Here is a 27,312-nt window from a genome sequence, read left to right on the forward strand (position 1 = left end):
TGAACCGACTGGGGACATTCCTGGTGGCAATAACTATATATTGCGGGTCGAGATACTCATAGCAAATACACTACTGAATTGAGTTCGGAACAAACCGGGATAAACCGTCAGTCATCGTTGAGGGCAATCCAGATTCCTTGTTATTCGGAGTTGTCCTTGATATAGCTAGGTTTGGAAGAGTCCAACGATACTTGCTGTATAGTCTGAGGGCCGCGCGTTTCACTCTTTTCAGACTTTCAAGATGAGAATTAGACCAGGCTGGTTTGACAAGTTCTGGTATGGATCTCACGGGAATAAACTGATCGATGGTGTAAAGTAGTATGTTTTTTTTCTTGAGCAAGGGTAAACGGAAATCTGCAAACAGACACCTGAGGAGGTTAACTCAAGTAGTGTGGGGATGGGATCACCCGACTCATTAAAACCAAAACCCTTTCGCCAGTCCATATCCTCTGGCCCGCAATTAAGCAATATCAGGGGAGGACTATTGAGAACGCTCACGCCTATGCTAACACACTCGACGTTATAACTCAACATCGACTTCAAGGGTGGTAACCTCACCACCCGTCGATCGCAAGCTATGTTAGTAACCTATCGGCACAGACAAACAGACGTAACACTAGCGAAATTTCCATCGACCATGACTTCAACGACCAATTTGAATTTGATCGATTGCGCGTTTCACAACTAGAGGCGCTAGCGTCGTAATCCTTCGAGTTTGACATTTCACTCCAGCGCCTTCTGGTGACAATGTCATACGAAACATTGTTTCGTGTAACATGCTCGCAAGATGGTGGTAGAGGAGTTGGGCGATGGATTTTTCTGAAAAATGTTCAAACTGTTACGTCTGTTTGTCTGTGCTATCGGTCTGTATCATAAACTCGCGTAGGAGACGAGCACCCCGACAACAAACGCAAAGCGTGAATCGCAATGACCTCTATATCTACATACGGAGGTCCCCGCAGCTCACCCGCGACGTTTTTGTTGTTGGGGTGAGAATGATGTTCACTGCATCACAGTAGTCTCTACTGCAGCTGCTGGTTCTGTTCAAGACGCCACCACACCAGCGCTGTAGTTTCGACATAATCTGTTGAGACGCTGTGTTCACCGCATTCCATATAACCTCTTCCCGACACATCCTCTCAACGAGGTTGTCCGGGGTTGTATCCATGCCGCTGACAAGCAGCATGGCATTGCGTTCAACATCGAATCGCGGGCATGCAAACATCACATGCTCTGCCGATTCTACCTCACCTACACATTCCGGGCACTCCGCAGAATCAGCGAACCCGAACTTATGCAGGAACTTTTTAGAGCAGCCATGTTCAGACAAGACCTGAAGTTGACCTGACCATGCTCCCTACTAATCCAATTCGATACCTCCGGAATTAGTCTGTGGGTCCAACGACCTTTGACTGCAGTGTCCCATGCTCTTTGCCATTTCAGCAACGAAGCTGCTCTCTTGATATGTGGCACTTGCACCGAGTGCCTGTCGTTGAAGCACTCCACATCTTCCTCCAGAAGTATGTCTATCGGCATCATCCTAGCAATGACGCACACCACCTCATAAGATATGGTGCGGTATGCGCTTGAAATTCGCAGACACATCACCCGGTGTACACTAATTAATTTCTTAACATTGCACCTGGCCTCCACCTGGATTTGGACCATGCTGGTACGCCGTATCGGATAATAGAAAATGCTACATCCGCTATAAGCCTATGCACCTGACTTTTCACCGCCGATCCGATGGATAATTCGCGATAAAGATTTTATTGCCAATGGCATACATAATCGACGTGCTTATCATCACGCCCATATGCTTTAATGACCTCACGGAGTTAACTGTGCAGGTCCCTACGTTTATCCTCGCTTGCTGCAACCCATGGTGGTTATGCACCACAACAACCTGAGTCTTGTGATGTGCTAACGTCAACCTCCATGAGTTGAGCCATCCTTCGACTCTGCTAATCGCGTACGAAACTAAAGTAGTATGTTTGACGTGGTCGAAGTAGCTAGGTTGACCTCAGAATCTCGAAGAGCCGCGTCCCAGTCAACTCGAGCTAGGAAGGCATTCATCCCGTTAAAATTGGCCTTGTAAAAGTCTTATGAAATGCTTTCAGGCGGCTCCTGGAAGTTGTGGAGCGGTTTTATCTTGAGTTGCATCTGGGCGGGAGGATGATGTCTGACAATCTTGACGAGCGCGAGCACGAACCATGGGTCTTTTCTATCCTCAGGGAAAATGAACCAGTAACTTACATCATTCTGATATCCGTGTTTTTTTTTTTTTTTACAAGGGAGAATGCATTTACACACTAACCCAGTACACGTGCATTGTAGTTGCCAAACTACCACACGGAAGTGTACTGGAGTGTCGGACTCGACCATACCGGTAATACCAACTAAACTCCCTTGGGCTCCACCATCGTTTCCCCCAGGAACTACCTCCCAGTACTACTTCTGGGGGATGGCAGTACTAAACGTACTCGCTCATTATCGCTCACACAGGCACCCGTCCCATGCGAGACTGACTTGGGTGCTCGCACACCATTCACTCCATTTGAGTCTTACTTGGATGCTCTCCCGGGCGCTCCGCTGCCATGCCTCGAGGTGTCAATAGCGGTAACTGCCTGGGCCTACAGATATTACGCTACGACACTCCTGCCTCAGCACGAGCAGATCAATCACACCACTGCCGAAGCAGACCACACGCTACCCTGCCGAAGCAGGGACACTCCCCATGCACCACATGTGCACAACTGTAGGTGTGTGGGTACAACCCACTGCTACCCTGCCGCCGAAGCAGCTTCTCTAAAGACCATTCGCTCCATGTGACCCTTATTCGGGTGCTCACTCTAACACTCCACTGCCATGCCTCGAGGTGTCGATAGCTACCTCGACTCCTACCTCAGCATGTGCAGTCCATACTCAGACTTCTGTTGCGCTTCGAGGTGACAATAGCGGCGACACGCTATGACACTCCTGCCTCAGCACAACCAGATCACTCACTCCCTGCCGAAGCAGCTCACGCGCTACCCTACCGAAGTAGGGACACTCCCCATGCCAATTGGCACTCCCTGGGCTTGTGCTTTTGAAGCGGCACACAGTCGCTTTGATAGAGTCTGATTACGGGCACTTGTGGTTTTTTGGGAGGGATTTAAGCAGAGCCCACTGCTAAATCCCACCACGCCCTAGGCAGTTCTCCCTGACTCACAGACAGCTGGGGAGGGGTCGTCAAGCCCTTGGACATGGTGCATGCTGTCCCTGCTGTCCCTGCTGCCCCCAAATATCCGTGTTGGGAATATGTAATTGTACGGGATTGATATGTTCTGAAATTTTTACTGGCTGTAACAAGAATTTAAATTTACTATAGTTTCACGTAAACAATCAAAGGTTTCAATGATTTTGACAAATTGCTGCAGAGTTTCCGTGTCGATTGATATATAAATCTTCAAAATCCATAATCCAAGATAAAGGCGCTATTTATTAAGGTTCAAAATCTTACATGATTTCGTGATCCTTCGGTCCTTAATTTTAGATTCTGATTTGACACCCTTCGTGTAAGACGTTATCCAACGTAAAAAAAATCCATTGGAAATTTCGAAGAACTTCCCATGCAAACATTATTATTTCTAGGGAAAATTCGATAACAATCCAAATGGGGATCCTGGGAAAACTTATAAAAATTTACTGAGGAAGTTCATTGGAGTTCTCATGCGAGATTCAAAAGTGATTCAAAACATTCTCCCGTAAATGTTTTGGTTATATCCCCAAAATGCAGACAAAAATCATTGAGGAACGAACGACACAAAAAAATCACCACGCCGATTTACACCGCTGGCTAAAATGGCTTTTGGTGTGACGCCGAAAACGCCGACACAGCCGACCAAAATAAAAACCCACATCTCCAACTTTTTGGACCGGCGCACACCTCTATATCGACTATCGGCCTACCTATCGCCGCTGGGTGGGCTGGGTGGACATGTTGACCTTCCCCTTTCCAATTTTGCTCACCTTGTTGGCGTCGGTGTCCGGTAGCTTGTGCGTGGCAATCGAATGGTTCGCCGTCGTTACCTTGTCCGACTGTTTACATTGATGGGTCACTTTATCGTGCAGAGTTCCAACTTCTACACCCTCACCAGGACTTCCTGGGCTAGTGCTCCGTATGAGATGCTGGAAAAATGTGGGCCTTCCTTAGGATAGGAATATTCTCGCCTGCTCTCGTCTACCATATACTATGAGCCCCTTTACCGAGGGTCGCTATCTTCTTCGCGCTGCCCATCGCCTTTAGTACCTCAGCATAACGCTTCTTGTCTGTGTTCACCAGCAGCGCTTACCTGACTTGATCGGTCTCCCGCCTCCGGTATCCAACTGGTATGAAGCGCACTACCTTTGTTGCATCTTTTGTGGGTCTGGTCTCTGGGTTCTGTAGGCCGTAGGGCGTTTTTGCTTTTTTGTGTTCTGTAGTGGCCTTTGTTGGCAAAGCTCCTGACATGCTTATCCATCCTCCGCTCTACCGCTGAGTGCGTAGACTAATGCATCCTGCGGTCATTGTGCGATGGAAGCCGAAAGGGGTAGTCTGCGTACTACTCTACGCCTTATCTCAGCTTTCCAGTCTAGCCGCTAACGCAGTCTTCCAGTTCAGCTTTGCAGCAAGATTCGACTTCCATTTTCCACTACGATTTTCATAACGCTGCTCAATAGGGTGGCTCAAAAAACACTTTTTCAAATTTTTTGATGGGCCGCCCTTTTGTTCGGTTCTATTTGATGCCCTGATGCTCTGGACAAAATTTCAGCCAAATCGGTCAACGTTTGGGCGGTGCTAAACTCGTTGGAAGTTTATATGGAAAAATGTATGCAAAAACATCCAAAAACAATGAATTGCAGTTGGACAACACAATTTACGATCAATAACCATGATACTCATTCAGTTCTTGTAGAATGCAATACAGAATGTTATGCTGAAAACCGCGAGAAGGTTAGAGTTTATTACGCAAAGATATTAGCATTTTACTGCAGTGTTGTAGAGGTGAATTTATTTCTTTTCAAAGGTAAAAGAAACGAAATTTGCTCAAACCCCACTTCACAGAAATGCTAATAACTTAGCCGGGCAAACTTTAATCTTCTCGCGGTTTTCAGCATAACATTCTGTATTAAATTATTTATGATCTGAATGAGTATCATAGTTCTTTATCATAAGTTGTGCCGTCCAACTGCAATTCACTGTTTTTGGATGTTTCTGCATACATTTTTGCATATAAACTTCCAACGAGTTTAGCACCGCCCAAACGTTGATAGATTTGGCTGAAATTTTGTCCAGAGCATCAGGGCATCAAATAGAACCGAATAAGAGGGCGGCCCATCAAAAAAATTGAAAAAAGTTTTTCCCATACTAATTTCAGCCACCCTACTGCTCAAGCTCGGCAGGACTTCACTCGACCATATCTCCACATTGTTGTGCCGTTGATTGTCAGCCGTTGTTGGCGCGCTGTTAGTGCCGCCTCGTAGCTGGAATATTATCATATTTCAAGAGAACAATAATAAAAGGATTATTACAAACACTTTTTTTTATCATAAATAATTTGATGATTTGATGCGACCATTTAAATTAATACGGGTAATTTTTGCAACAATTTATACAACGGGTTTTTGATAGTTGAGCGGGACAACCAAAATGTTTGTCCAGGACATATAAACCAATCATGATATAATATGTATAATATGTGTATAATATCCAATGTTTCAGCATTTATTCCAAGCATACTATTCAAGATAGAAATTCTGTGGTTCAACGCTCTTTCCATATCACTTGGCGATCGTGCGCAATTAGCATCTATCCCTACCGGTTCACCATTTACTTTGGGAGGGCAGCTCATTCTGATCGCCTGGCCTAGACAGATAAAAAATCTAACATATTTTACAAAAGATGCACTTTGCTCTTCCCACAAAGGCACCACTTTCCATTCTCCTGTATTAACGGCGATGGTGCCGAGTCGGGTGCTCCAATTAGCTTCTGTTGACTCTTCTTGTTGGCACGGCGCAGCTATATTATGTCTCGCTCCATCGGGCGAGCGATAACAGCACATACCCACTCGAACTTCTAAGAAGCCAACCCTTCTATGTAGGTCTAACGTGCAAACTCTGCTACCGCCAAGCCAAGTCAATCTTTGCACTCTCACAAAACGGAGAAGATGATTCGACTGATGGCGGTTCACCATTGCTTACATCACTTGACGACCTGTGTGTGTAGGGAAAGCGGTTACGCCACTTAAGCGATCGCGAGAGAAAAATCAGAGCGTCAGACGCATGCTGCTTCAGGCTGTGGATGCATTTGTCAGTAATTATAGAGTTGACGAAACGATCTTCAGGATTTGAAGGAGAATGGCTAAACGTGGATACAACTTATTATTTGTTGAGCCAAGTTGGATGTTGCATTTTAGTTTGTTAGAAGTAAATAATGAGTTGCTGTCTATCATCTTCTGTTTGTTTATACCAACGGTGTTAAGAATCTATCTCTTATCTCACTTCCTGGAACTGTTCTAACAAATACCTTTTCTTTTACCTATATGATTTACTGCTGTGTGTTTGGAACTGTTCACAAATTACGTAACGCTGGAGGTGGAGGAATTGATCCAGGAAGAGCAATACGGTTCTAATAAATAAACAGAATCATTCTTATATAATGTGTTAATGTGCGGGTCCGAAATTAGCCAAATTATCGTTACGTCATTTTTTAACGAATCCTTCGGCATTTATCAAACATTAAACTTCGTTTCTTAACGATTTGTTTAATTTGAAATCGTGCTAATTTGGAAGAAGTCGGGTGCGCCACCTTCCTCTATTTAATTTCTCTAAAACATGTATGGAACGACCTATGATGAAAGACAGCAACACATTTCGTCTGACATTCTTGCAAAATAGTGACGCAACTCCTCCCAAGGAATATGATTAATCAAATGTAGTGATAAGTGATGATCCGCTCGAGCGGTGCTTATCGTTTGGACAGGCACCAAGAAGCCGGTAGAAATGATGATAACGAGATAACGTCCAACGCCGGTTGGAAACACCATCTCGCCTAAACAATTCGCAAAGATGAAAGATAAAGATCGGTACAAGATTTTCGCTACAACTGTGACACTGGACGAGGAGAGACGCGCCAGACAGTGCAGACTATGACGACATTAGCAAACTATGACCAATCATGTTTGGTAGGTTGGGTAGGTAGACGATAACCTCGTGCCTCCATTATTGATTAGTGGACCAGAGTAGGGGTGCGAAACTGCATTGGGTACGGTGCAGCGTGGTTAGGACAGCAGTTTGTGACGTCTGTCGAGATTTGCTCTAGTTTGAACAACTGTGAATGGTCTGTCTCTTGTTTCTCTTGCTCTCATTTTATTTGTTTTCTCTCTTGTGTGAATCATTGTATGGGTAGGTAATTAGCATTCTGCTGAACTCACAAGGTGCATCGATAAGCTTCAGTTGCTATCAGTTGCCAAAAAGAAGAGAATTATATTTGTCTATCTGTCCAACTAGGCATTCCTAGATATTGGAAGATTGACCAGAGCGCTGTGGCTGTATCAACTTCTACTTTTATTTAACCGAAGCATGGGCTTCGATAGCTGTTTGCCTATCTGAACAAAAGTACATACATTTATTCATCATAGTTTTGATAGTGAAAAGGTGATTAAACAGTGGAAAATGAGACTTTAAAATGTCGCGAATGGTCTTTGGCTTAAGAAGTTCAGTTTATTTCCTCTACGCCAGTGAGGTATTGACCATTGTCCGAATAGAAAATTGATCATGTGTTGATGCTGTTGCTCTCAGTCTCATACTTTGGAAGATACCTTCTTCTAGTGAAAAAGACGACCTGAGTTTTGTGTGCGTTGATTACGGATTTTAATTTCTTGAACGATTCGAATGGCTGTTGTGGTTACAGCAGAACAGCTTAAGCTTTGCGGTGCGATAATTGGTTACCAGTGTTATCGACAATAACCACAAAAACAAGGTACATATTCAACGTCACCGATTATTATTATTATAACTACAACTGCAGTGAAAATGCTCTAAAGGACTTAGGGAATATTTTTCTGATAGTTTGATTAGCCAAATACGGGGGGCTATGGCCTCTTATCGAATTTCTTTGTGCGATTATCATCAAATAACAAAATAATTTTGAAAATATATTAGAATAAATTGGTTTTTAAATATTGAATTTTTCCATGTAGTTCCTGAGCAATGTTTAACATAAGTTACTCCACAAGTTTCAGATCAACAAGAACTCTTAAAAGAGCATAAACATGAAACTCTTGGAGAAGTTTCAGTGAAGAAAATATAAAACGAACATAATACTTAAAACACAGACAAACAGACATAACACATTGAACATTCACTCATCAAATACATCGTCGTTCGAACAGTAACGACATCTGTTGATTTCAGTTAGTTGGGCAAATCGCGAACTAGATGGCGGTAGTGAGCAAACGTCAAACTCAAGCAAAAACGATGCGCGCGCCACAAGTGATCGATTGGCCAACTAATGATTATTTGAATTGTCCAGTAAATTAGTGAACGATGGAAATTTGACGAGTGTTATGTCTGTTTGTCTGTGCTTAAAAGTTATAAAACAAAACCAGGAATATCTACCACATACAGGTCATACAGGTATATAACCTCATATATATTGAAAGTGGTGTGGTGTGGATTTTCCCGGATTTTTTTTTCTGGACTCTCCGGGATGATCTACTGTTTTTTTAAAACGGCATATGTCAGGCCGTTTGGCCGAATGCCTTGAAGCAAATTTTCCTTAGATTGCGAGTAGTGGAAAGTGGGAAATGAGAAGGGAGTAGTGAAAATGGCAAAGTGTGGAAATTTAAGTGATGAATAAGACTTTTCCCACTTGTCATTTCACATAAGCCGTCGAAAGTGACCAATGAGGAGTGAGAAGGAGAAATGAAAAGTGGTGAAATGAGATATGGAAAATAGGAAGTGAACAGTGAGAATAAGTTAGAAGTGTGAAAATTCGGAAATAAGGAGAGAAGCGAAAAGTAGATGATGATAAGTGAGACATACCATTAAAAGCCCTGATTAATCCACCTAGCGGTGTTTGTGCCTTTCTCGTACATGAGATATACTAAAAAAAATTGAGTGAGAATTAGACACCCTTTTTGAAACTAAGCATTACCCGGTATACTCGCAACAAGTTGCATTCGACGGAGAATGGGGTCCCATTGTTTGCTATTGAAAAAATGGCCCGATCGGACATTGCATCTCGGAATTATTGAAAAATTATTATTTTTCCCAAGGGTCCAAGGATGTGGAGAGAACTTCCGGTTCAATGGTGCCCCGACGACCCGAAGCCACGCCACGGTCTACTCAGCTGGTTCCCGGCGGTGGGCCTAGCCTACTCCGATAACCGACTTTCGATGCCCTTGAGCCATCACTTGATCACGAACGACTCGGATAGTTCCCGATGGCGTATCTAACCTACTTCGACGAGAAACTCCCGAAGACATATATTTTCCGCGGCGGAGTGCTCATGGTCCGATATCCGAAATCGCGCCCTGCTGCTGCTCCGTGCGCCAACTTCATTTTAGGATGTCGGCTATCCTGGATGCCACTCTTGCGACCAATGCAATCTCCACTGTTCTGGATTCTGGCACATTCTTCTGACAATGTTATCGGTGATAGTGGCCATTCCGCATGTTCGGACCGGGACATATGAACAGGATGTGCCCAGCCGTTTCTGTCACGTCTGGGCATTGCGGACAGGCGGGGAAAGCCGCATGTCCGAACCTGTGCAGGTACCACCTGAAGCATCCGTGGCCTGTTAAGAACTGGGTCAAGCCAAAATTTAGTTATCCATGAGGTCTGCTATTCGATGCAGACACAATTGGGAGTTGAGACTAGACGATGGGTCCACCTTCCCTAAGCCGAGTTGTCCCACTCCCACACTCAAAATATTATTCATGTTCAATTCATTAACAAAAACATATAGCTTTTTTCCATAATGGTTTTCATATGATTATTATATCAGAATCATATAGAATATGTTTATTATATTAATCATATAGAATATGTTTATTATATTAATCATATAACTTTTATATAAAATAAATATAGAAATTGAGAGCAATGTTTGTTCCAATCATATACCAAATCCAATAAATTTTATCTTATTTGACTTTTAAAACCATATAAATTTCCAATAAAATTTATAAGATTTTCAAGCACATCTGAAATACCATTCAAATAAAAGCGCGAAAAATAAAATTGTTACTCCAGTTATCGCAATATATATCAAATGTTCCAGATTCATTATGCTGTTTCGAAAACAACATTCTGAATTTAGACCACTTGATATATATTGTGATAACAGAAGCAATTTCAATTTCTAATTAAACACATGTTTTAAAAATACGCTTATCCATTTATTATGCTATATCTAATGATTTATCTACTTATGTAGGTACAATTATCTCTTATCCTAGTTATCTATATTAAAACATGATTTATTACGGAAGTAAAAATGACCATCAATATTGTATAACGTAACAGGTGGAACATTGAAAGAATCAATTGGAATGAGCTCAGCGTTCCGAATACTTTCAATTGCCTCATATGCCAAGTAGTGATTGTCAAACATCCCAGTTCTCCAAGCTTGAACAACCAAGTAACAAATATCGCTGTGTTTTACAACATCTAGTATTTGATATAAGAATGTATTGATTTTGTCGACTATTGAAATAAAGTATCCTGCTCTATATTTGGTTCCTTTGAACACAATTTCATTTGTGCATAATATTTCAAACCCTGAATCAATGACAATCGGTTGAATGAGCATCTTATAATAACATCTTGAACGCACGTCACACAGATCAAAATTTGCTTCAACGGAAACCTTAAAGAAATTGTCATTCAAAAGCTCATAGGCAAATTGCAAAGAAGCTTTTACACACAACGTGTAGCAGATGTTTTTGCGAGAGGACATTATGTGCGAATATTGCTTGAAGCCTTTATGTTTTGCTTCGTTCCTAAAACACATAATTTTTTCTACAGGTCCAGATGTACGAATAATATTTGGGTAATGGACCAAAAAATGGTGTTTCGGTTTGAGATCTCTTTTAAAAAGCGCCAGATACAAATTATGGTGTTCACAAATCAAATCTTTGAGTATATCAAGTTCTTCATTTGTAAAAGAGCGTTTTAAACACATATCTACTAATTTTACTAAAGAAGTGCAATACACCCACACTTCATCTTCTCTTGGGATAAACCGTCCAGCAATAAAAGTAAAATAGTGACTCAATATGCGCATTTCATTTGATGTTAGACGAATGGATACAGATTTACGTTTCTCCTTACTGTTATACATTTCAGTTATGTTTGGCATGCGTTTGAGTTCGCTATCCAAGCTGAGTTCACCGATGTTACGATGAATTGTATTAAAATCATCTATTGTAAAGTACTTCTTCCGGTAAATACAGTAATCTAAAACTTCCGTAAAACCATATTTGCATATACCGGTGCTGAATAAGTCATGCATTGGATCAACACTTTCATTCTCCACTACATGGAATGATGGCAGTTTATTAAACACCGAGTACCCTTGTACACCTGTTTCGCTATGCATATCAGTTTCTATATCTTCTTCATAGTCAGCCCTGCGTCGCATACAGTCAGCATGCTCATTAACATCGCTCTTCAAAAGTTCTTTAGGTCGTCTACAAAAGCGACAGTAGAAACTAGCATTGAAACTGCTGGACATGCACAAGGTAGTATGTATTCCCAAGTTGTCGCCTTGCAACAGACATAGAGCGAATCTAACATTTATCGCTTTGCGATTAATATTTAGCTCTACTGGATCTTTTTCTAGTTTAGTGAACTCCGCAATTAATGCATCTAGCAAACTGTTGATTCCACTGCCTTTTACATCTACTTTTCTCAACATACCAGCTACAAAAATATTATTCAACTTGGCTTGAAATTCTTCTGGGACCGTGGGAAAATTATAGTAGATTCCAAATACGGAGTGTCGATTATTATGCGAACTTTGACTATCATTTACTTCAAATTCGTCCGTATACAACCAGATAGGTAAAACAATTTCGTCTGCGTATTTCTCTTTGATTTCTTTCCATTTTGTTCCATTGACGTAGTTTCGTATTTGATCTGATTTTTCTAACTCGAGCGTTCTGGTGACAATCTTCTGGAGTACGTCATTTGACTCTAAGAACGAAGTTATTTGAAATTTTAAAGGCATCAATATTAATAAGCTTTGATCATGACTTATATCTAATTCTTCACTAAAACTGATAGGATTTCTATTTAGCTTATTTTTTCTACGGTTATGACTGTTGGCAATCGCAGGTTATCTGTCTTATACAAATAATTAAAAACTTAAAATCCGATCTAATCAAACCGAAAACATTTGTCATTTTCTGTAGGTAATTCTTAAAATTAAATGCATCATCAATATTGTCTGACGTCATATTCAAATCGGATAGGAGGCGACCTAGCTCCGAAAATATGAGACCTGCTTTCCGCTGTATATCATACACATCTTTTCTAGTGATATTATTTTTGTTGTGTAAACCAACCGTAAACATTAAAGCTGCCTGGTCTACCGCGTCACGTTTCTCTGTAATCTCAATGTTTTCTGCGTATTCCGTCGTTTCGCCACACTTCTGTTTTTTTGGACTGGTGCTGCAATGTGCGTTGTAATAATTTCTATCTTCGTCGATAGGAATATCACTGATGGTGCTCTTCTCTTTTTGATGTGGAACAGAGTGTAACATCAGATGCTTTTTAAACGGGTAAAATTTCGAAAACACTAGTCTACATGATGGTCCAGTACATTCGTACCGGTAGACCAACGGTACACTATGATACTCTTTGATATGTTCCAGGTATAAATCTACTGATTGGAACGCATGACTGCAGGTTTTTATCATACAAGGGAACATCATCTTTAATGTTGCTCCTTGGTGGCTTCTAAGTATGCTTTAAGGCGATTAATGGTCACATATGATTCAGGACGTACTATGCCGTATGCTGAGTTGGCAATGAAGTGCCAAATAAGTTTTGACATTTTAGAGTACGGCAGTCCAAAAAAACTGATAGTTCTATTAGCACGTCCGTGGCTCTAGCGAGAGATGGTAGTTCGTAGCATACGTCCGAAAAACACACGAAGAAACGTCCTTCGATATTATCTATTCCGGTTCCGAGTACAACCAGCTTTGGAACAACCGCTATTTTTCTTTCTGCATATGATGCAAACGTCTCTTGAACTTTCGCAATTATTTCTTCTTTCCCTTTTTGTGGCACAGACCTGTTGGTCCATATATGAGTTATTTCTTCGATGGATTCGACGAAAAGAATCGTGTCATGCTGTGCCATATAAATAGTTGGTTTGAACCGTCGTCCAACTATAAGAGGTGGCAAAACCGTGCTCAAGCCAAGTAGAAGAGCGCATAGTTTAACGTCTGGAAAAAATTGAAAAATTCGAATGAGCTTAAGGAAAAGAAATATAAATTAGAATCAGTTACAACTTGCAAAATACATTTTACTGACAAAGTTGGACAGTTTTTTTTTTATCTAAGGATTGCACAGCATCACCATATTTGCTTACCTTTGTTGGTGCTGCTATCCGTTAGATGTTTTACAAGATTGACAACCGATGGATCGGTTCCCTTTCGAGCAATGTACGTTGCAATCGCTGAAGTAATCGAATCCAGTTTATCGATTCCATCCGTTGCACCAACTAGGAGACGATAATCAATGTCGATCTGTAGAAGAAATATTGCATTTTTTTTGCTTTTACCGCATTTCACCATTTGTAAACATTAAACTTACTAGTTGATATCCGTGCGCTGATTTATAATGCGAATATGTAGTAAGCAACCGTTCAACGAGACTAGCAGATTTTAAATATTGTTTCCGGTGATTAAAACTCAGAAGCAATTAAGCAAAACAGAATCCCATGGGTGCTGATTTAAAATTAACCAGTTTACAGCATCTTGAGCTTCTGGTTCTTCATGGGTTGATGAACAGCACACAATTTCAAACTTTTGGCGTGTTCGTGCTCTTTAATTTCGGTTTTACGTTTTTCTGCTTCAGATTTGCAATTTTATTTGCTATTTTACCACCATGGGTTTGCGACGATCGCCGCCTCGGCTGATGTAATAATTGTCCTGTAAATGCATAGTATGTAAAACAATAGTAGAAAAATATGGTTTTAATTTACCTTTCTCTCAAACTTGAATAAGATTGTGATAGCTTCGGCGTATGTCTCCAAATCTTCTGTTCGGAGTCTGGACTTATGCTGTAGATGAAACTTTGCGATAGTTGTTGATAATTGCAACTGTTTGGGTTCTGAAAGTTCACCAATTTTCGCTTTCTCGATAATATCCTTTCCTTCTATGGTAGCTTCCAAGAGCGTAAGAAGAGTGCTTGCTGAAAATACGCTGCTCTGTGTTGCTACATCTAGCTCTGCCACCGGCTTGTCTTCCGTACCAGATTCTGTCACCGAATAAATAGGATCGACAGGTACTGTAGCCTGCGGAAGGGATTGAGAATGTTTGCCGAGATATCCTGAAACACCAGCCTGCACTGAACATTCGCCGTTTTCCGCAGATGTTAGCTTGGGAGCTTCTGCCGTCTGTTTATCTTTCAAACAAGAATCCGATGAGAAATTGGAACATTCTGCAAGCTCTTCTGAGACACCAGCTACTGTGAACTCGTCGCTTGCCGCAACTGGAGGCACATAACTGAGACAAACTGCAGACTGAGCTGAGTGAGAACATGTATCAACAACTTCCGCCTTGGCCTGTAATTCCTCCGGTGTTTCTTTGTTTATCACAATGGATCCGGTGACAGGTATGGATCGAGGTAGCGGTGCTAAATATGCACTAGCGGTCAACGGTTTCGGAGCTGTTTGCACAACATACAATTTCTGTAAAAATAACACCAAATTAATCATATATGTGAATATAAATATTTTCGGAAATATTTTACATTTCGCTTCCTCCAACCGTCAATAATATCGAAAAGTACTTCATACTTCCATTGAACTGATGTTGATTCCAATTTGTTTTTAAAATCTTCGAACGATATGGATACCAACTCATACAGAGTGATCCCGCATTCTAAAACAACGAACATTAAAGTAATGAATTGGGATTATTATAAAACTTGAATTACCTCTGAACACCTGAAGTAAATCGTCGGGGAATCCTAAATCCGCTAGCAAGTTTTGCGCACTGGCTGCCATCTTGATTCTGTGTACACTACAATATTTGCACATTAGACAATCATATAAAATTTATCTGATTATGAAATGTACCAAAGCATATGATTTTTCAGATAACATCAATTAGAGATTCAAATCATTTTCATAATGTTACCTTTTAGTTCTTAATCAAGTATCTGATAGGTGTTATTGGACTTAAATAGAATTGATTAAATAGATATCATGAGATGGGTATTATATTTTTCATATAAATTTAATCATATTTATTGGTTCAGTGCACTGCCATTTGGATACCGTTGTTGCGTTGATATTCCGGCGAGCATTATCGGTGCTCCTGTGGGCGTAGCACTTCTCGTTTTTCTCTACCACCAGTTTGATATGCATCATGCTCGCAAGTACATATGCCGCCTCACGAGATACGGTGCGATATCAGGCCTGGTAGCGGGTCACTTTTTAGTGACTTTGTTACTTTTTTCGGGCTAGTCACTAAAAAGTCTCTTTTTTCGACCTCAAGTCACTAAAGTCACTTTTTCTCGCAAAAAGTCACTATTTTCAACTATTTTGAAACTATTGACTAAGATTTTTTTTATAAGGCTTTATGTATCCATCGAAAGATGCTTTGTTCATGACGGAAATGAAATTACCGTCCTTGGAAAAATGATCGCTCTGTAACTTCGTCAGCCATTTAACTCGCAGCTCTTATTGACATTTCACCAGTAGCTAATTGAGGGTGTTTTACGTCACAATTTATAAATTGGTATACAGTCATGTAAGCAAGAGACCTGTCGATTTCGAGTTTTTTTTAAACTCAAATCTTATGCAGTAGGGGTTTGGGGGGAGACTTGATTCTCTCCTTGTTTTACCAAGAACTAAAGTAGTATTGTTATAGCGTATTTTTATAATAGATCCTCTAGACATATGATCGTTATGTTGCGAGTGTTTTTTTAATTGACAACATTATTTACTGTGTTTTGTTCCTCCTAAAGATGTTTTTAGTGGCCACGCAAAATTAGAACAACTTTTCCCAATAATGACCAAATGCTATTATTTTTTGACAGCACAAATCCATAAATATGCTAAATGACCTTCACCGATAAAAATGCCATCATTCCACCACAATTTCAGGATATTTGGATTTAAAGTTGTTGCCTAAATTTGAACAGACTTCCCTCATTGGGCATCCATATAACAATTTGTCTAAAAAATTCAAGAAAGTTTAATTTGTTCTCAAGAGGCTATTTTTTTGTAGATTTGACAGATATGATGAAGGGTTTGCTCTAGAAAAATATTTATTGAGTATGATAGATATCATAGAAAGGCAATCATCAAGTCTCCCCAATTTTGAATTTTGTATGCGCTGTCGAATTCCATAACAAAAATCATTCATGAATACGCACAGAAAGTCGGAAAACCTACGTATTTTGGAGTAAAAATATTTAAAAGTTCAGAGAGCATGGTCTTCATTACAAGCAGGAGGTCGTGGGTTCAATCCCAGGCTCGTTGTACATAAATCTTCATATTTTTTGTATCGTTTTCTACTAAAACGATCTGTACTGTTGTTCCTGTCGCATTAAACATTCAAAAAACATCCGTTTTACCTATGAAAAATCATAGAGTTCTCTGCATCTTTCTTAAGTAGGTGTTCAGCTAATCCAATGATCGAAATTTTTACTCATCCTCACGAGAAGAGAATGCTCATTCACGCATTCGCCGAGAAATAATTTTCAGAAAAGAAAAACAGGTGTTAAGAGTGATAACCTTATTTCGCTCACTTCCAGTGGCGTAAAAAATTGATTTGCTTGCAGACTACTCATAGTTTTGAGTTGTCCTGCGTTTTACAGATATTGAGTAAAATTTACGTGGGGTTAAAAGAGAGGGCAATACAAATTTACTTAGTCACTAAGTAGATAAAAGTTGGCGAGTACGATTTTCGTTTCTCTTCTCAGTTTGTTCTACGAGAAAAGAGTGGTGAGTGAAAGAGGTTTTCCGCCACAAATTACGAAAAAATATTCTCCTTCGACCCAAAAACGCCAGATTTCGTCTCATCGAATTTGCAACTGAAATTGAAAGCCGCTTTTTCTGCAACTGAAAGTCACTATTTGGTCCTTTTTTTCGTCAGCTTTGGTCACTAAAGTGACTATTTTGAGTGGCTTCAGTCGCTTCCAGCCCTGCGATATGCGCTGATGATCACTCTCAGTCACATTAGCCTATGTGTACTCTCCAGCATTCGCACGTTGCAGTTTGCGCTCAAGGCCGACACCCAGACTGGACCCCCGTATCGCAGTATTGAAACCGTCATGCTTGCCAGCGGCCTGCGCTTGCTGGAGCAGACCCTAGAGCCATTCGCCATCATCCTCGATAGTGCCTCTATCGCCTTCGCCGCGCGCTTGCAGACGTAGTCGACATGATTTTTGAAGCTCAACTTATCGTCGAGGATCACCCCAGTTGTTTCAGAGATCTCTTGGGGGTGATGTCGCAGCTGGGTCCTAAAATGAAGAACCGATATTCGATTTTATTTCAGGGAACGATGAAGTTAATCATCCTGAACGCGTCAGTTTTTCTTTTGACTCAAAAATTGAAAGGAACATTGTTTAATTTGAAATTTGAAAATAGATGAAAAATGCTTCCTCGACATTTTCGGTCTTGTTTGACGTAAGGATTCAAACGCACTAGCAAAACACCACAGGGCACATGACTCAACCTTTGACAGTTAATATATGGGCCTGACGTTTTGGGCTGATGGTTGATTCGTTCTGAAATGTTGCACAGGCCATTTTTTTGCCTCAAAATGTATTAAACATAAAAATATTATTTTTACTGATTTAGACTTTTACATTATTTTTTATAACATCGGTCCAAGTATGCTTGACCGATGCACTATCGTTTGCAACCATAAACGAGGTAGGGCTTTAGGACCCAATTATCGCCTCCTGCACCGATTTCCGGTTGTTGACGACTATCATCTCCGTTTTATGATGCGCCAACTGTAGCTTCTTACTGCGCAACCATTCCTTTACTAGACTGATCGATACACGGTCATGGTAACGTCATCGGCGAATCCTCCATTGTCGAAGCTCTCCGGCTTTCTCTCCTTGTCTCGCTGCTTATCATGTACCTTTCAGCCTACCAACTATGATCACCTTATTAGCGTCGGTGGTGACCGGTAACCTCACCGTGGCAATTTGCGTTCCTTGTGGTTCTCTTCGCAGGCGGATGGACGCATTTGCCACCACCACTCGACCTTGGTCCTTGATGGCTGAGAGGCGATCTCCTCCGATGTCGTGACCTCATTCAGCTGCTTACATTGCATGGTCACTTCGTCATGTAGAGCCCTTACTTCTACACTCTTGCCTAGGACCTCCTGGGCTAGTGCTCCATATGAGGTACCGCTCGCCTGTGAGCCCTTCCTTAGAACAAGGATCATCTCGCCCGCTCTCGTTCTCCTTATGCTGCGAACGTCTTTACCGTTCACCAGTTTCTCGGCACTGCGCATCGCCTTGATGCTCTTTTTCTGTTTTAATAAGCAGTGCTTCACCTTTCTCCCTGGCTCTAGCCGGGAGCGTGTTTGCCACTTTCTTCGTAGATTTCCTGGCTACCGTTTGCCAGGAACAGTCCGACCGCTGCGCTGGTTTTCTTGGTTGGGTTGGCTTCCCTCCTCCGGAGGCCGACTGGCTTGTTTCCTTCTTACGCCGTTCTCCCTTGCTTGCACGCTCTCCTGGTTTGCGCTCTCCCGAGACGCCTTTGTGTGTTCTGTTGATGGCGCTTAATAGGGAAGGAGAAGACTACCAGCTGTCATCGAGATAAAAAGTGGAATCATTTAAATTTCACACGGTGTGGTATAGGACATGAAGTATATTTTTGTTATAAAACAAAAATTAAGGACGATTCAAAAAAAATCTTGGTTTACGGGGTTAGAATTTAAAAAGCACACAAAATAGATATGATATCTCGATTTTTATATTTTTTTCGAATAAGCAGTTATTGCTTAAGATTGTTGAATTTCTAACCCCACAAACTAAAAATTGTTTGACGAAAAAATTTCTATAACGTTCTAGAGACATTTTAATTCTCATTTTCTATATCATGCCATGTCAAATTTCCATGGTTCAACTTTTTCTATAAACTTTTCCAGGTGGCAGCACCTCCCAAATGCCGGGCGAGTCCCTGGCTCGCTTGTCTGTCCTCTTTTCTGCCGCTCTGTCGCTGAGTAGAAAATCTAACGCCTCCTGTGCCATGGTTGTGGTGCTATAAAAAGAGGAGGAGCAGTCTGTGTGTAATTCTCGCTTAACTTTTCAAAAGGTCCTAAGTAACATTTTTTTCATGAATTAATTTGAGTACTGCAATCAAAAGTTTTCATGTTGTTCTGTTGATTCCGCTATTCAAATTAATTCATGAAAAAAATGTTACTTAGGTCCTTTTGAAAAGTTAAGCGAGAATTCTTCGCTTTGCCACAGCCTTCCAATTTAGGCGCAAGCTTTTTCTTTTCATGCTTTGCAACAAGAACCAAATTGTGAAGCTTAAGCAGGTTAAGCTTCAGGTCTCTTAACATATTGCCCCGTCCATTGGTGAAGTCGATAATGTCATCGAGTTACACCATAACGACGGTCAAGCTCAGTAGGACGCCACTCGACCATATCTCCACCGTATTGTGCTGCTTCAAAAAATCGCCGATAAAGTATTTTGGAACACTCCGTGACTCAATTCTGACCTTGCTTTCTGTGAAAAAAAAATCAGAGGTACATGAAATTTCTATAATAATCCATTTTTTTACACCATGCGTTATCACTCTCCACGACGACTTTCTTCAGTTCCATATCACCCGATGCGTTGGGTGGAAATCTCTCCAAACCTCTTATTGCGAAGGGGTTTAGTTCCGTTTCTTTGTTTGTTGGTTCAGCTTTATTCATGACTGTTGGATCCCCCTTAGGGCTGCCCTCGAACCTAGCTGGAATATGTCTTTTATGTGTGTATGTATGTATGTGTGTATGTGTGTGTGTATTTGTACAACATTTTGTAGACACATTTTAGAACTTAGCATTGGCCGAATTACTCGCAACAAGTTCCATTCGACGGGGAATCCTGTCTTATCGTTTGTTATTGGAAATTTGCCAGATAAACTATTGGGATCAGAAGTTATGACCAAAATACACAAAACACGCTCATCTCATATGTTTTGGTATTTTTTTTCACTAGAAAGGCATCAACACCGTTAGGTGGATTATTTCGGGTTTTCTCCGTTGAAATCAAAGCGCTATAAACTAGATTAAACTAGATAAACTATGATTGGAGTAGGCACTTCTTTTCTATTGAAGTAAAACATCAACTACACTTGTTGAATGCTGTTCATCGAATGTCTTTATTGAAACTTTGCTACAATTAGTTTGGTTCTTAATTCTAGTACAGTAACAATTTGTTCGATACTTAATCCTAGTACTAAAGGAGGAGGTGGAGAGAAAACTGGAGCTTATTGACTAGTTGTCCAATCAGAGAAAAGAAGGGTACATAGTTAAATATCAATACGTGTACACTAGTGTGACACTGGTATGGCTCAAGCTATGTGCTGTTGACATAGATCAGCACCGAAGAGGAGTTAATATAAAAGCATAAGAATGCAAAGCTTATTGAAGGTTTAGAAATGCAATATGACACCATGGGACCGTTTGTCTGATGGTGCAATGCGGTACCGATTTATGACTAACTCATTGGCTGGGAGGTTAAGTGTTTTGAAAACGTTACAACGTTTGGAACAATGTATGGAGTCGAATTGCTACACTTGTGTTTTATGGAATGTGAGCAATAATTGATTAACTGTGAAACGACATGTCCCAGATTAATTCATGGAACATGTCTTGTAAAAGAAATATGAGTAAGCATAACCACACTTGCTTGGGATCATAAATGAGGTTGATTTGTTATGGTTTGAAAAGATGTGAAACTTGAGAAAATATTAGAGTGACTAATTTATAGTCTTGGGAAAGTCTATTACAGTACAGCTATGTATCGCTTTGTACTGATTCCATGGCCATCAAGTTGTTGTACAACTGTTTTAGATAATTCGCTATCCCAGTCCAAGGATGCTCCGCAAAAACTTGAATTCAAACAACATTCACAATGTTTTCAAATCGTCACCAAGATATACCTATCGCTCGATCGAACAATAAAATCGCAAGTTTGCACGACCGAGTTTTCTGATACGCAATTATAGGATAATCAGACTATTAGTTTAATTTCTTGATAAAACGTATATTGATATGAAACATCATGTACATTATTCCAATTGAAATTCAGATGTATGAACTTTGACATCAAGTTACTTCGTTTTCACATGATATGACTCGTCTGTGTAGCTGTAGACCTTCTATGACAATCTTTTCCCAAACATGTTAAAGTCTATAGATTTTCTCAATAAAGCAAATTCGACGAATCTTCCCGATACAGATCATCTCGAACGATGGGGTTTACTGTGATGCTCCCATGGTGGACGCCACTTAAATCACGATTATTCAATCGCATATTCAAACATTTGCGTCTGCCTGACATGGACGGTGGCGTGCCGTCGCATAAACATTGCACAGCTGAACACAAGTTTATAATTAGATCAACCGATCCGTGCGCGACGTAGATTTCTGTTGGTGGATGGAATTCTATTTGATTATTTTTTTTCTTTCTCTTCTTTCAGGAAACAACAAAAAGCAAAAGAACGGTAAAGACAAGGAAACGACACCGCCACCCGCCAAGGAACCTCTGGTCAACGGTCACAACACCGCCGTCAACGGGATGAACGGCCACACATCGGAAGGCGAACAGCATAAAGAAAAAACTGCTTCCGACGACAAGAAGAAGTCCGAATCGGAAGTGATGGAGATCATTCAGGATACCGGTTTCACAGTGCAAATCCTGTCGCCTGGAGTGGAAGCTCTGTCGATTCAGGTGTCCAGCATGGAGTTGGTGCAGGAGATTCATCAGCTACTGATGGACCGTGAAGACACGTGCCACCGGACATGCTTCTCACTGCAGTTGGATGGGGTAACTTTGGATAACTTTGCCGAGTTGAAGAACATCGAAGGTTTGAAGGAAGGCTCGGTGGTTAAGGTTGTCGAAGAACCATACACGATGCGCGAAGCTAGGATCCATGTGCGGCATGTGAGAGATCTATTAAAGTCGATGGACCCGGCCGATGCTTATAACGGTGTGGACTGCAGTTCGCTTACTTTCCTGCATACGATCACCCAAGGCGACATACTAGAGAAGAAAAAAGGTCGATCAGAGAGTGTGGATTGCACTCCTCCAGAGCATATCATGCCAGGCGCAAAGGATAGGCCATTGCTTCCACTGCAGCCTGGTGTAGGCAAAAAGGGTCCTCTGCCATTGAAGGTTCTAACGACTTCCGCGTGGAATCCTCCCCCAGGTCCTCGAAAGTTGCATGGTGATTTGATGTACTTGTATGTAGTAACAATGGAAGATAAGCGGTTCCACATCTCGGCTTGCCCCAGGGGCTTCTTCATAAACCAATCGACGGATGATGTGTTCGATCCCCGTCCAGATAATCCCAGTTACCTGTGCCATTCGCTGATTGATCTGTTGTCACAGATTTCAGCCACTTTCCGTCGGTGCTTTGCTCAAATGCAAAAGAAGCGTACCCAGCGACATCCGTTCGAACGAGTCGCTACGCCTTACCAGGTGTATACGTGGTCGGCCCCATCCCTGGACCACACTATCGATGCCATTCGTGCGGAGGACACCTTTTCTTCCAAGCTTGGGTATGAGGAACACATCCCTGGTCAAACGAGGGATTGGAATGAGGAATTGCAGACAACTCGTGAATTACCTAGAGAAACCCTTCCAGAGCGTTTGCTCCGAGAACGTGCCATATTTAAGGTTCATAGCGATTTCGTAACAGCCGCTACACGGGGTGCAATGGCCGTGATTGATGGAAATGTGATGGCAATCAACCCAGGGGAGGATGCCAAGATGCAAATGTTCATCTGGAACAACATCTTCTTTTCGCTCGGGTTCGATGTGAGGGATCACTACAAGGAACTTGGAGGAGATGCGGCAGCATTCGTTGCTCCGAGAAATGATCTTCACGGGGTTCGAGTGTACTCCGCCGTCGATGTTGAAGGATTGTACACTTTGGGAACGGTAGTTATTGACTACCGTGGTTATCGAGTGACGGCTCAGTCAATTATTCCTGGCATTTTGGAACGTGAGCAGGAACAGTCTGTTGTGTATGGATCGATTGATTTCGGAAAGACGGTGCTGTCGCATGAGAAATACTTGGATCTATTGAATAATGCTGGAAAGCATCTTAAAATACTGCCACACAGTGTCTTAAATGAGAAGGAAGAGGAAATCGAGCTGTGCTCGTCAGTTGAATGCAAGGGTATCATTGGCAACGATGGTCGTCATTATATTCTGGATTTGCTAAGGACCTTTCCTCCGGATGTAAACTTTTTGAAGTTAGACGAAGAGCTGAGCAAAGATTGCAAGGCACTTGGTTTCCCGATTGAACATAAGCACAAGCTGAGCTGTTTGCGACAGGAATTGCTTGAAGCGTTTGTCGAGAGTCGATATCTCATGTTTATCAAACATGCAGCGTTCCAGTTGCAACAATTGAATTCCGCCAAGTTAAAGCAAAAACAGGATGCCAAAGAATCGAAGGATGGCGAGAAAAAGGAAGACATCAAGGCAATCGAGGCCGCACCTGCTGTAAAGGAAGTAATCGCAAATGACGCCCCTGAGTCAAACAACAATGTTGAGACAAAGGAAGAACCCTCAAAGAAGGAGGAAGTTACAGAAAAAACCAAGGACAAACCTGCAGGTTTACCAAAGGTCGAAACGGAAGAAGCTAAAAAGTTAATGGAATCGTTGCTATCTAGTGATGAGAAGAACGAAAGCAAGGAAGTTGTGAAACGTGCCTGCGAAGCAGTTGGTTCATTGAAAGAGTATGAATTTGATATTCGTTTCAATCCGGATGTTTATTCACCAGGAATCAAGCATGTTGACAATCAAAATGCTGCTAACTCATTGAAGAAGCAAAAGCAACTGGTAAAGGATGCTGCCGAGTTCCTTGTTAAACACCAAATCCCAAGTTTTGTTCATGACTGTTTGGACCATACTGCAGCTCCTATGGATGGAACCACACTCACGGAAACTTTGCATAGCCGAGGAATCAATGTACGCTATTTGGGTAAAGTTGCTAACCTGCTGGTCAAGATTAAGCAACTGGAATACTTGCACACAATTGCCGTCTCGGAGCTGGTCATCCGTGCTGCTAAGCACATCTTCACCACATACATGCAAAATACAGAAATGATGAGTATGGCCGCGGCCATCGGCCACTTTTTGAACTGCTTCCTTACGACCACTACCGCAGTGTCGCATTCTGGGAGCTCATCCGAATCGGATGCCCTAACCAAATCAGGATCTTCCGGCGGCAAACAGCAACGTCGTCAAAACAAACGTTCCGGGGGTAGCAAGGGTGGCAAACCTTCATTCCAGTGCACTCAGGACAATAACGAATGGCAGCAGCTGACATCGAAATCTCTTTGGTCTCAGATTAAGCAGGAGCTTAAATCGTATTGGGACTATGAACTGCTTCCAGCAGGATCGCATGAATCTGCCGATCCAGTCGTAGCTCATTATCGTCTGCAGAAGATCAGTTTGTTGCGTGCATTTTGTCTGAAGACTGGCGTTCAAATCCTGCTTAGGGAGTACAACTTCGAATTGAAGAACAAGTCTACTTTCGGCGAGAACGACATCGTCAACATGTTCCCCGTGGTCAAGCACATTAATCCCAGGGCTTCCGATGCGTACAACTTCTACACCACCGGGCAAAGCAAAATCCAGCAGGGCTATTTCAAGGATGGCTATGACCTGATCAGCGAAGCGCTCAATCTTCTGAACAACGTTTACGGAGCGATGCATCCGGAGAATGCCCAGTGTTTGCGCATGTTGGCCCGTTTGAGTTACATCATGGGAGATCCACAGGAGGCCCTTGCCATTCAGCAGCGGGCGGTGCTCATGAGCGAGAGGGTCAATGGTATTGATCATCCGTACACGATCGCGGAATACGTAAGTTCTAATTTATCTCTATTTCTTTTTATTTCTGTATTTTTTTGTATTGTAAACAGGGGTTAAAGTTAAAGCAAAATTACCAAAATTCTTAACATCTAAAACGAGTAATTGCATGCGTTTTCCTAATGCCCGGTAAATTCGTTATTTGAATAAAAGCATCATACAGTCATCTACTCTTTTTGTCATTTGTCGGTCAAATGCATGCCTCAAATGAAGGAATGATCTCCTCCAATGTATTACAGAAGTGCTGTGGAATAAAGCCACAAGTTGAATTTGATCAATGTGCATTGTGCATTCGCTCTTTTTGGGGAGAAGTCATAACAGAAGATAGATTGTTAACGGCGCTTCAAATCCTGTGATCAACATGTTTTGTTCAAGACGGCACTTTATGTAGTCGAGGTTCTGCCAAATTGCACCAAACGTCAATTTAAATATCCCTTTTTTCTTGCACATGTTTTCGTGTAGAAGATTCAATTGATCACAAAGCGTTTCGGACATACTTCCACCCGGGGAAAGCCCATATGGCATAATGCCGTTTAGCATAACGACTTGAATGTCTAAAGGCCATTTGCCATAATTTGTTGGATACCTCGAAGCCATCTGGCATAACGACCATTTGGCATAATGACCGTTTGGCATAATCGTTGAAAAGATGAATCAAACACAATAGGCTGCTTGGCATAACGACCATTTGGCACAAAAAAAGTTAATTGTAAGAATATATGATTTTCCATTTTTAGAAGTATTTACTTACGTGGAATAAGACAAAAAAGTAGATGGCTGCTTCTTTAAAAGTATGCATTTTCCCGGAATAAATTAAGAGTAGATGACTCCTTCTTTAAAAGTACACATTTGCCCGGAAAAGGGCAAAAGAGTAGATGACTCATTCTTTGAAAGTACGCATTTGCCTGGAATAAGGCAAAAGAGTAGATGATTCTTCAAAACTCCGCATTAGCCCGGAAAAAGGTAAAAGAGTTGATTACTCCTTTAAAAGTACGCATTTGCCCAGAAAAGGGCAAAAGAGTATATGATTCCTTCTTTAAAATTACGCCTTTTTCCGGAAGAAGGCAGAAGACTAGATGACCCATTTTTGAAAAGAACGCAAAAGTCGAAGCGTATATGACGCATATGATCGGAATAATACAAATGAGCACACAGCACACAATTTCTCCAAGAAATTTCTAACGAGATTTTACACAATTTCTAACGAGAAAGCATGCGTGCATTTGGTTAGAAGAATTCTAATGAGTTTATCATTCCTCCATTCGAAAAACGCATTTGAAAAAAAAGCTTTAAAATATTATATTTTTCAGGAATAAGGCAAACTAGCACATGATTTCTTCATTTAAATTCATTTAAATTAAAATTTACCTGGAATTAGGTTAAAAAGTAAATCACTCCTTAAAGCACACATATGCCCAGAATAAGGCAATAATACAGATGTAAATCGAGCTTCTGCCTAGAGTTTTATAATTCTTTTAATTTGTATGCCAAATGGTCATTATGCCAAATGGTCGTTATGCTAAATGGCCCTAAAATCTTTATGACTATTTTTCTATTATGCCAAACGATCGTTATGCCAAATGGCGTTTACGCCAAATGACCTCTGGCTATTCAACTCGTTATGCCAAATGGCATTATGCCATTTGGGGTAGCCCCTTCCACCCTGTAACTGAGGATATTCAACAACAAATGTACACATCAATTGATTTTCTCATTTACCTACCTATTGTTTTTTTTTAATTTCTAGTATAAATACAAATGCTATAAAAATACTTAATCTCAACGAAAAACTTTGGGTTTCCTCCTTACAGGCTCCTCTTGCGCTATACTGCTTTGCCAACAGTCAAATCAGCACTGCCCTGAAATTATTGTACCGTGCCCGGTACCTTGCCACAATTGTGTGCGGCGAAAACCATCCGGACATTGCCCTATTGGATGTAGGTTTACCGTAACAATCGATACGTTTCCACATTATTTAAGACCTCTCA

General features: G+C 41.3%; 1 protein-coding gene across 2 annotated transcripts in view; it reads left to right on the forward strand.

The window, feature by feature from the left end:
• LOC134224784 (clustered mitochondria protein homolog) overlaps positions 1–27,312 on the forward strand; it is a 43,441-nt gene that overhangs the window by 13,954 nt on the left and 2,175 nt on the right. Inside the window, exons 1-3 of one of the 2 annotated variants that reach the window (XM_062704349.1) lie at positions 7,592–8,002; positions 21,924–25,318; positions 27,136–27,261. In XM_062704349.1, coding sequence (XP_062560333.1) covers positions 22,022–25,318; positions 27,136–27,261 — 3,423 coding nt within the window. In that variant the 5' untranslated portion in view covers positions 7,592–8,002; positions 21,924–22,021. Of the gene's footprint in view, positions 1–7,591; positions 8,003–21,923; positions 25,319–27,135; positions 27,262–27,312 lie in introns of those variants that run through there. The other variant, XM_062704348.1, reaches the window with a different exon arrangement.

This window comes from Armigeres subalbatus, chromosome 3 (genome assembly GCF_024139115.2).
Source record: "Armigeres subalbatus isolate Guangzhou_Male chromosome 3, GZ_Asu_2, whole genome shotgun sequence".
NCBI classification, from domain to species: Eukaryota; Metazoa; Arthropoda; class Insecta; order Diptera; family Culicidae; genus Armigeres; species Armigeres subalbatus.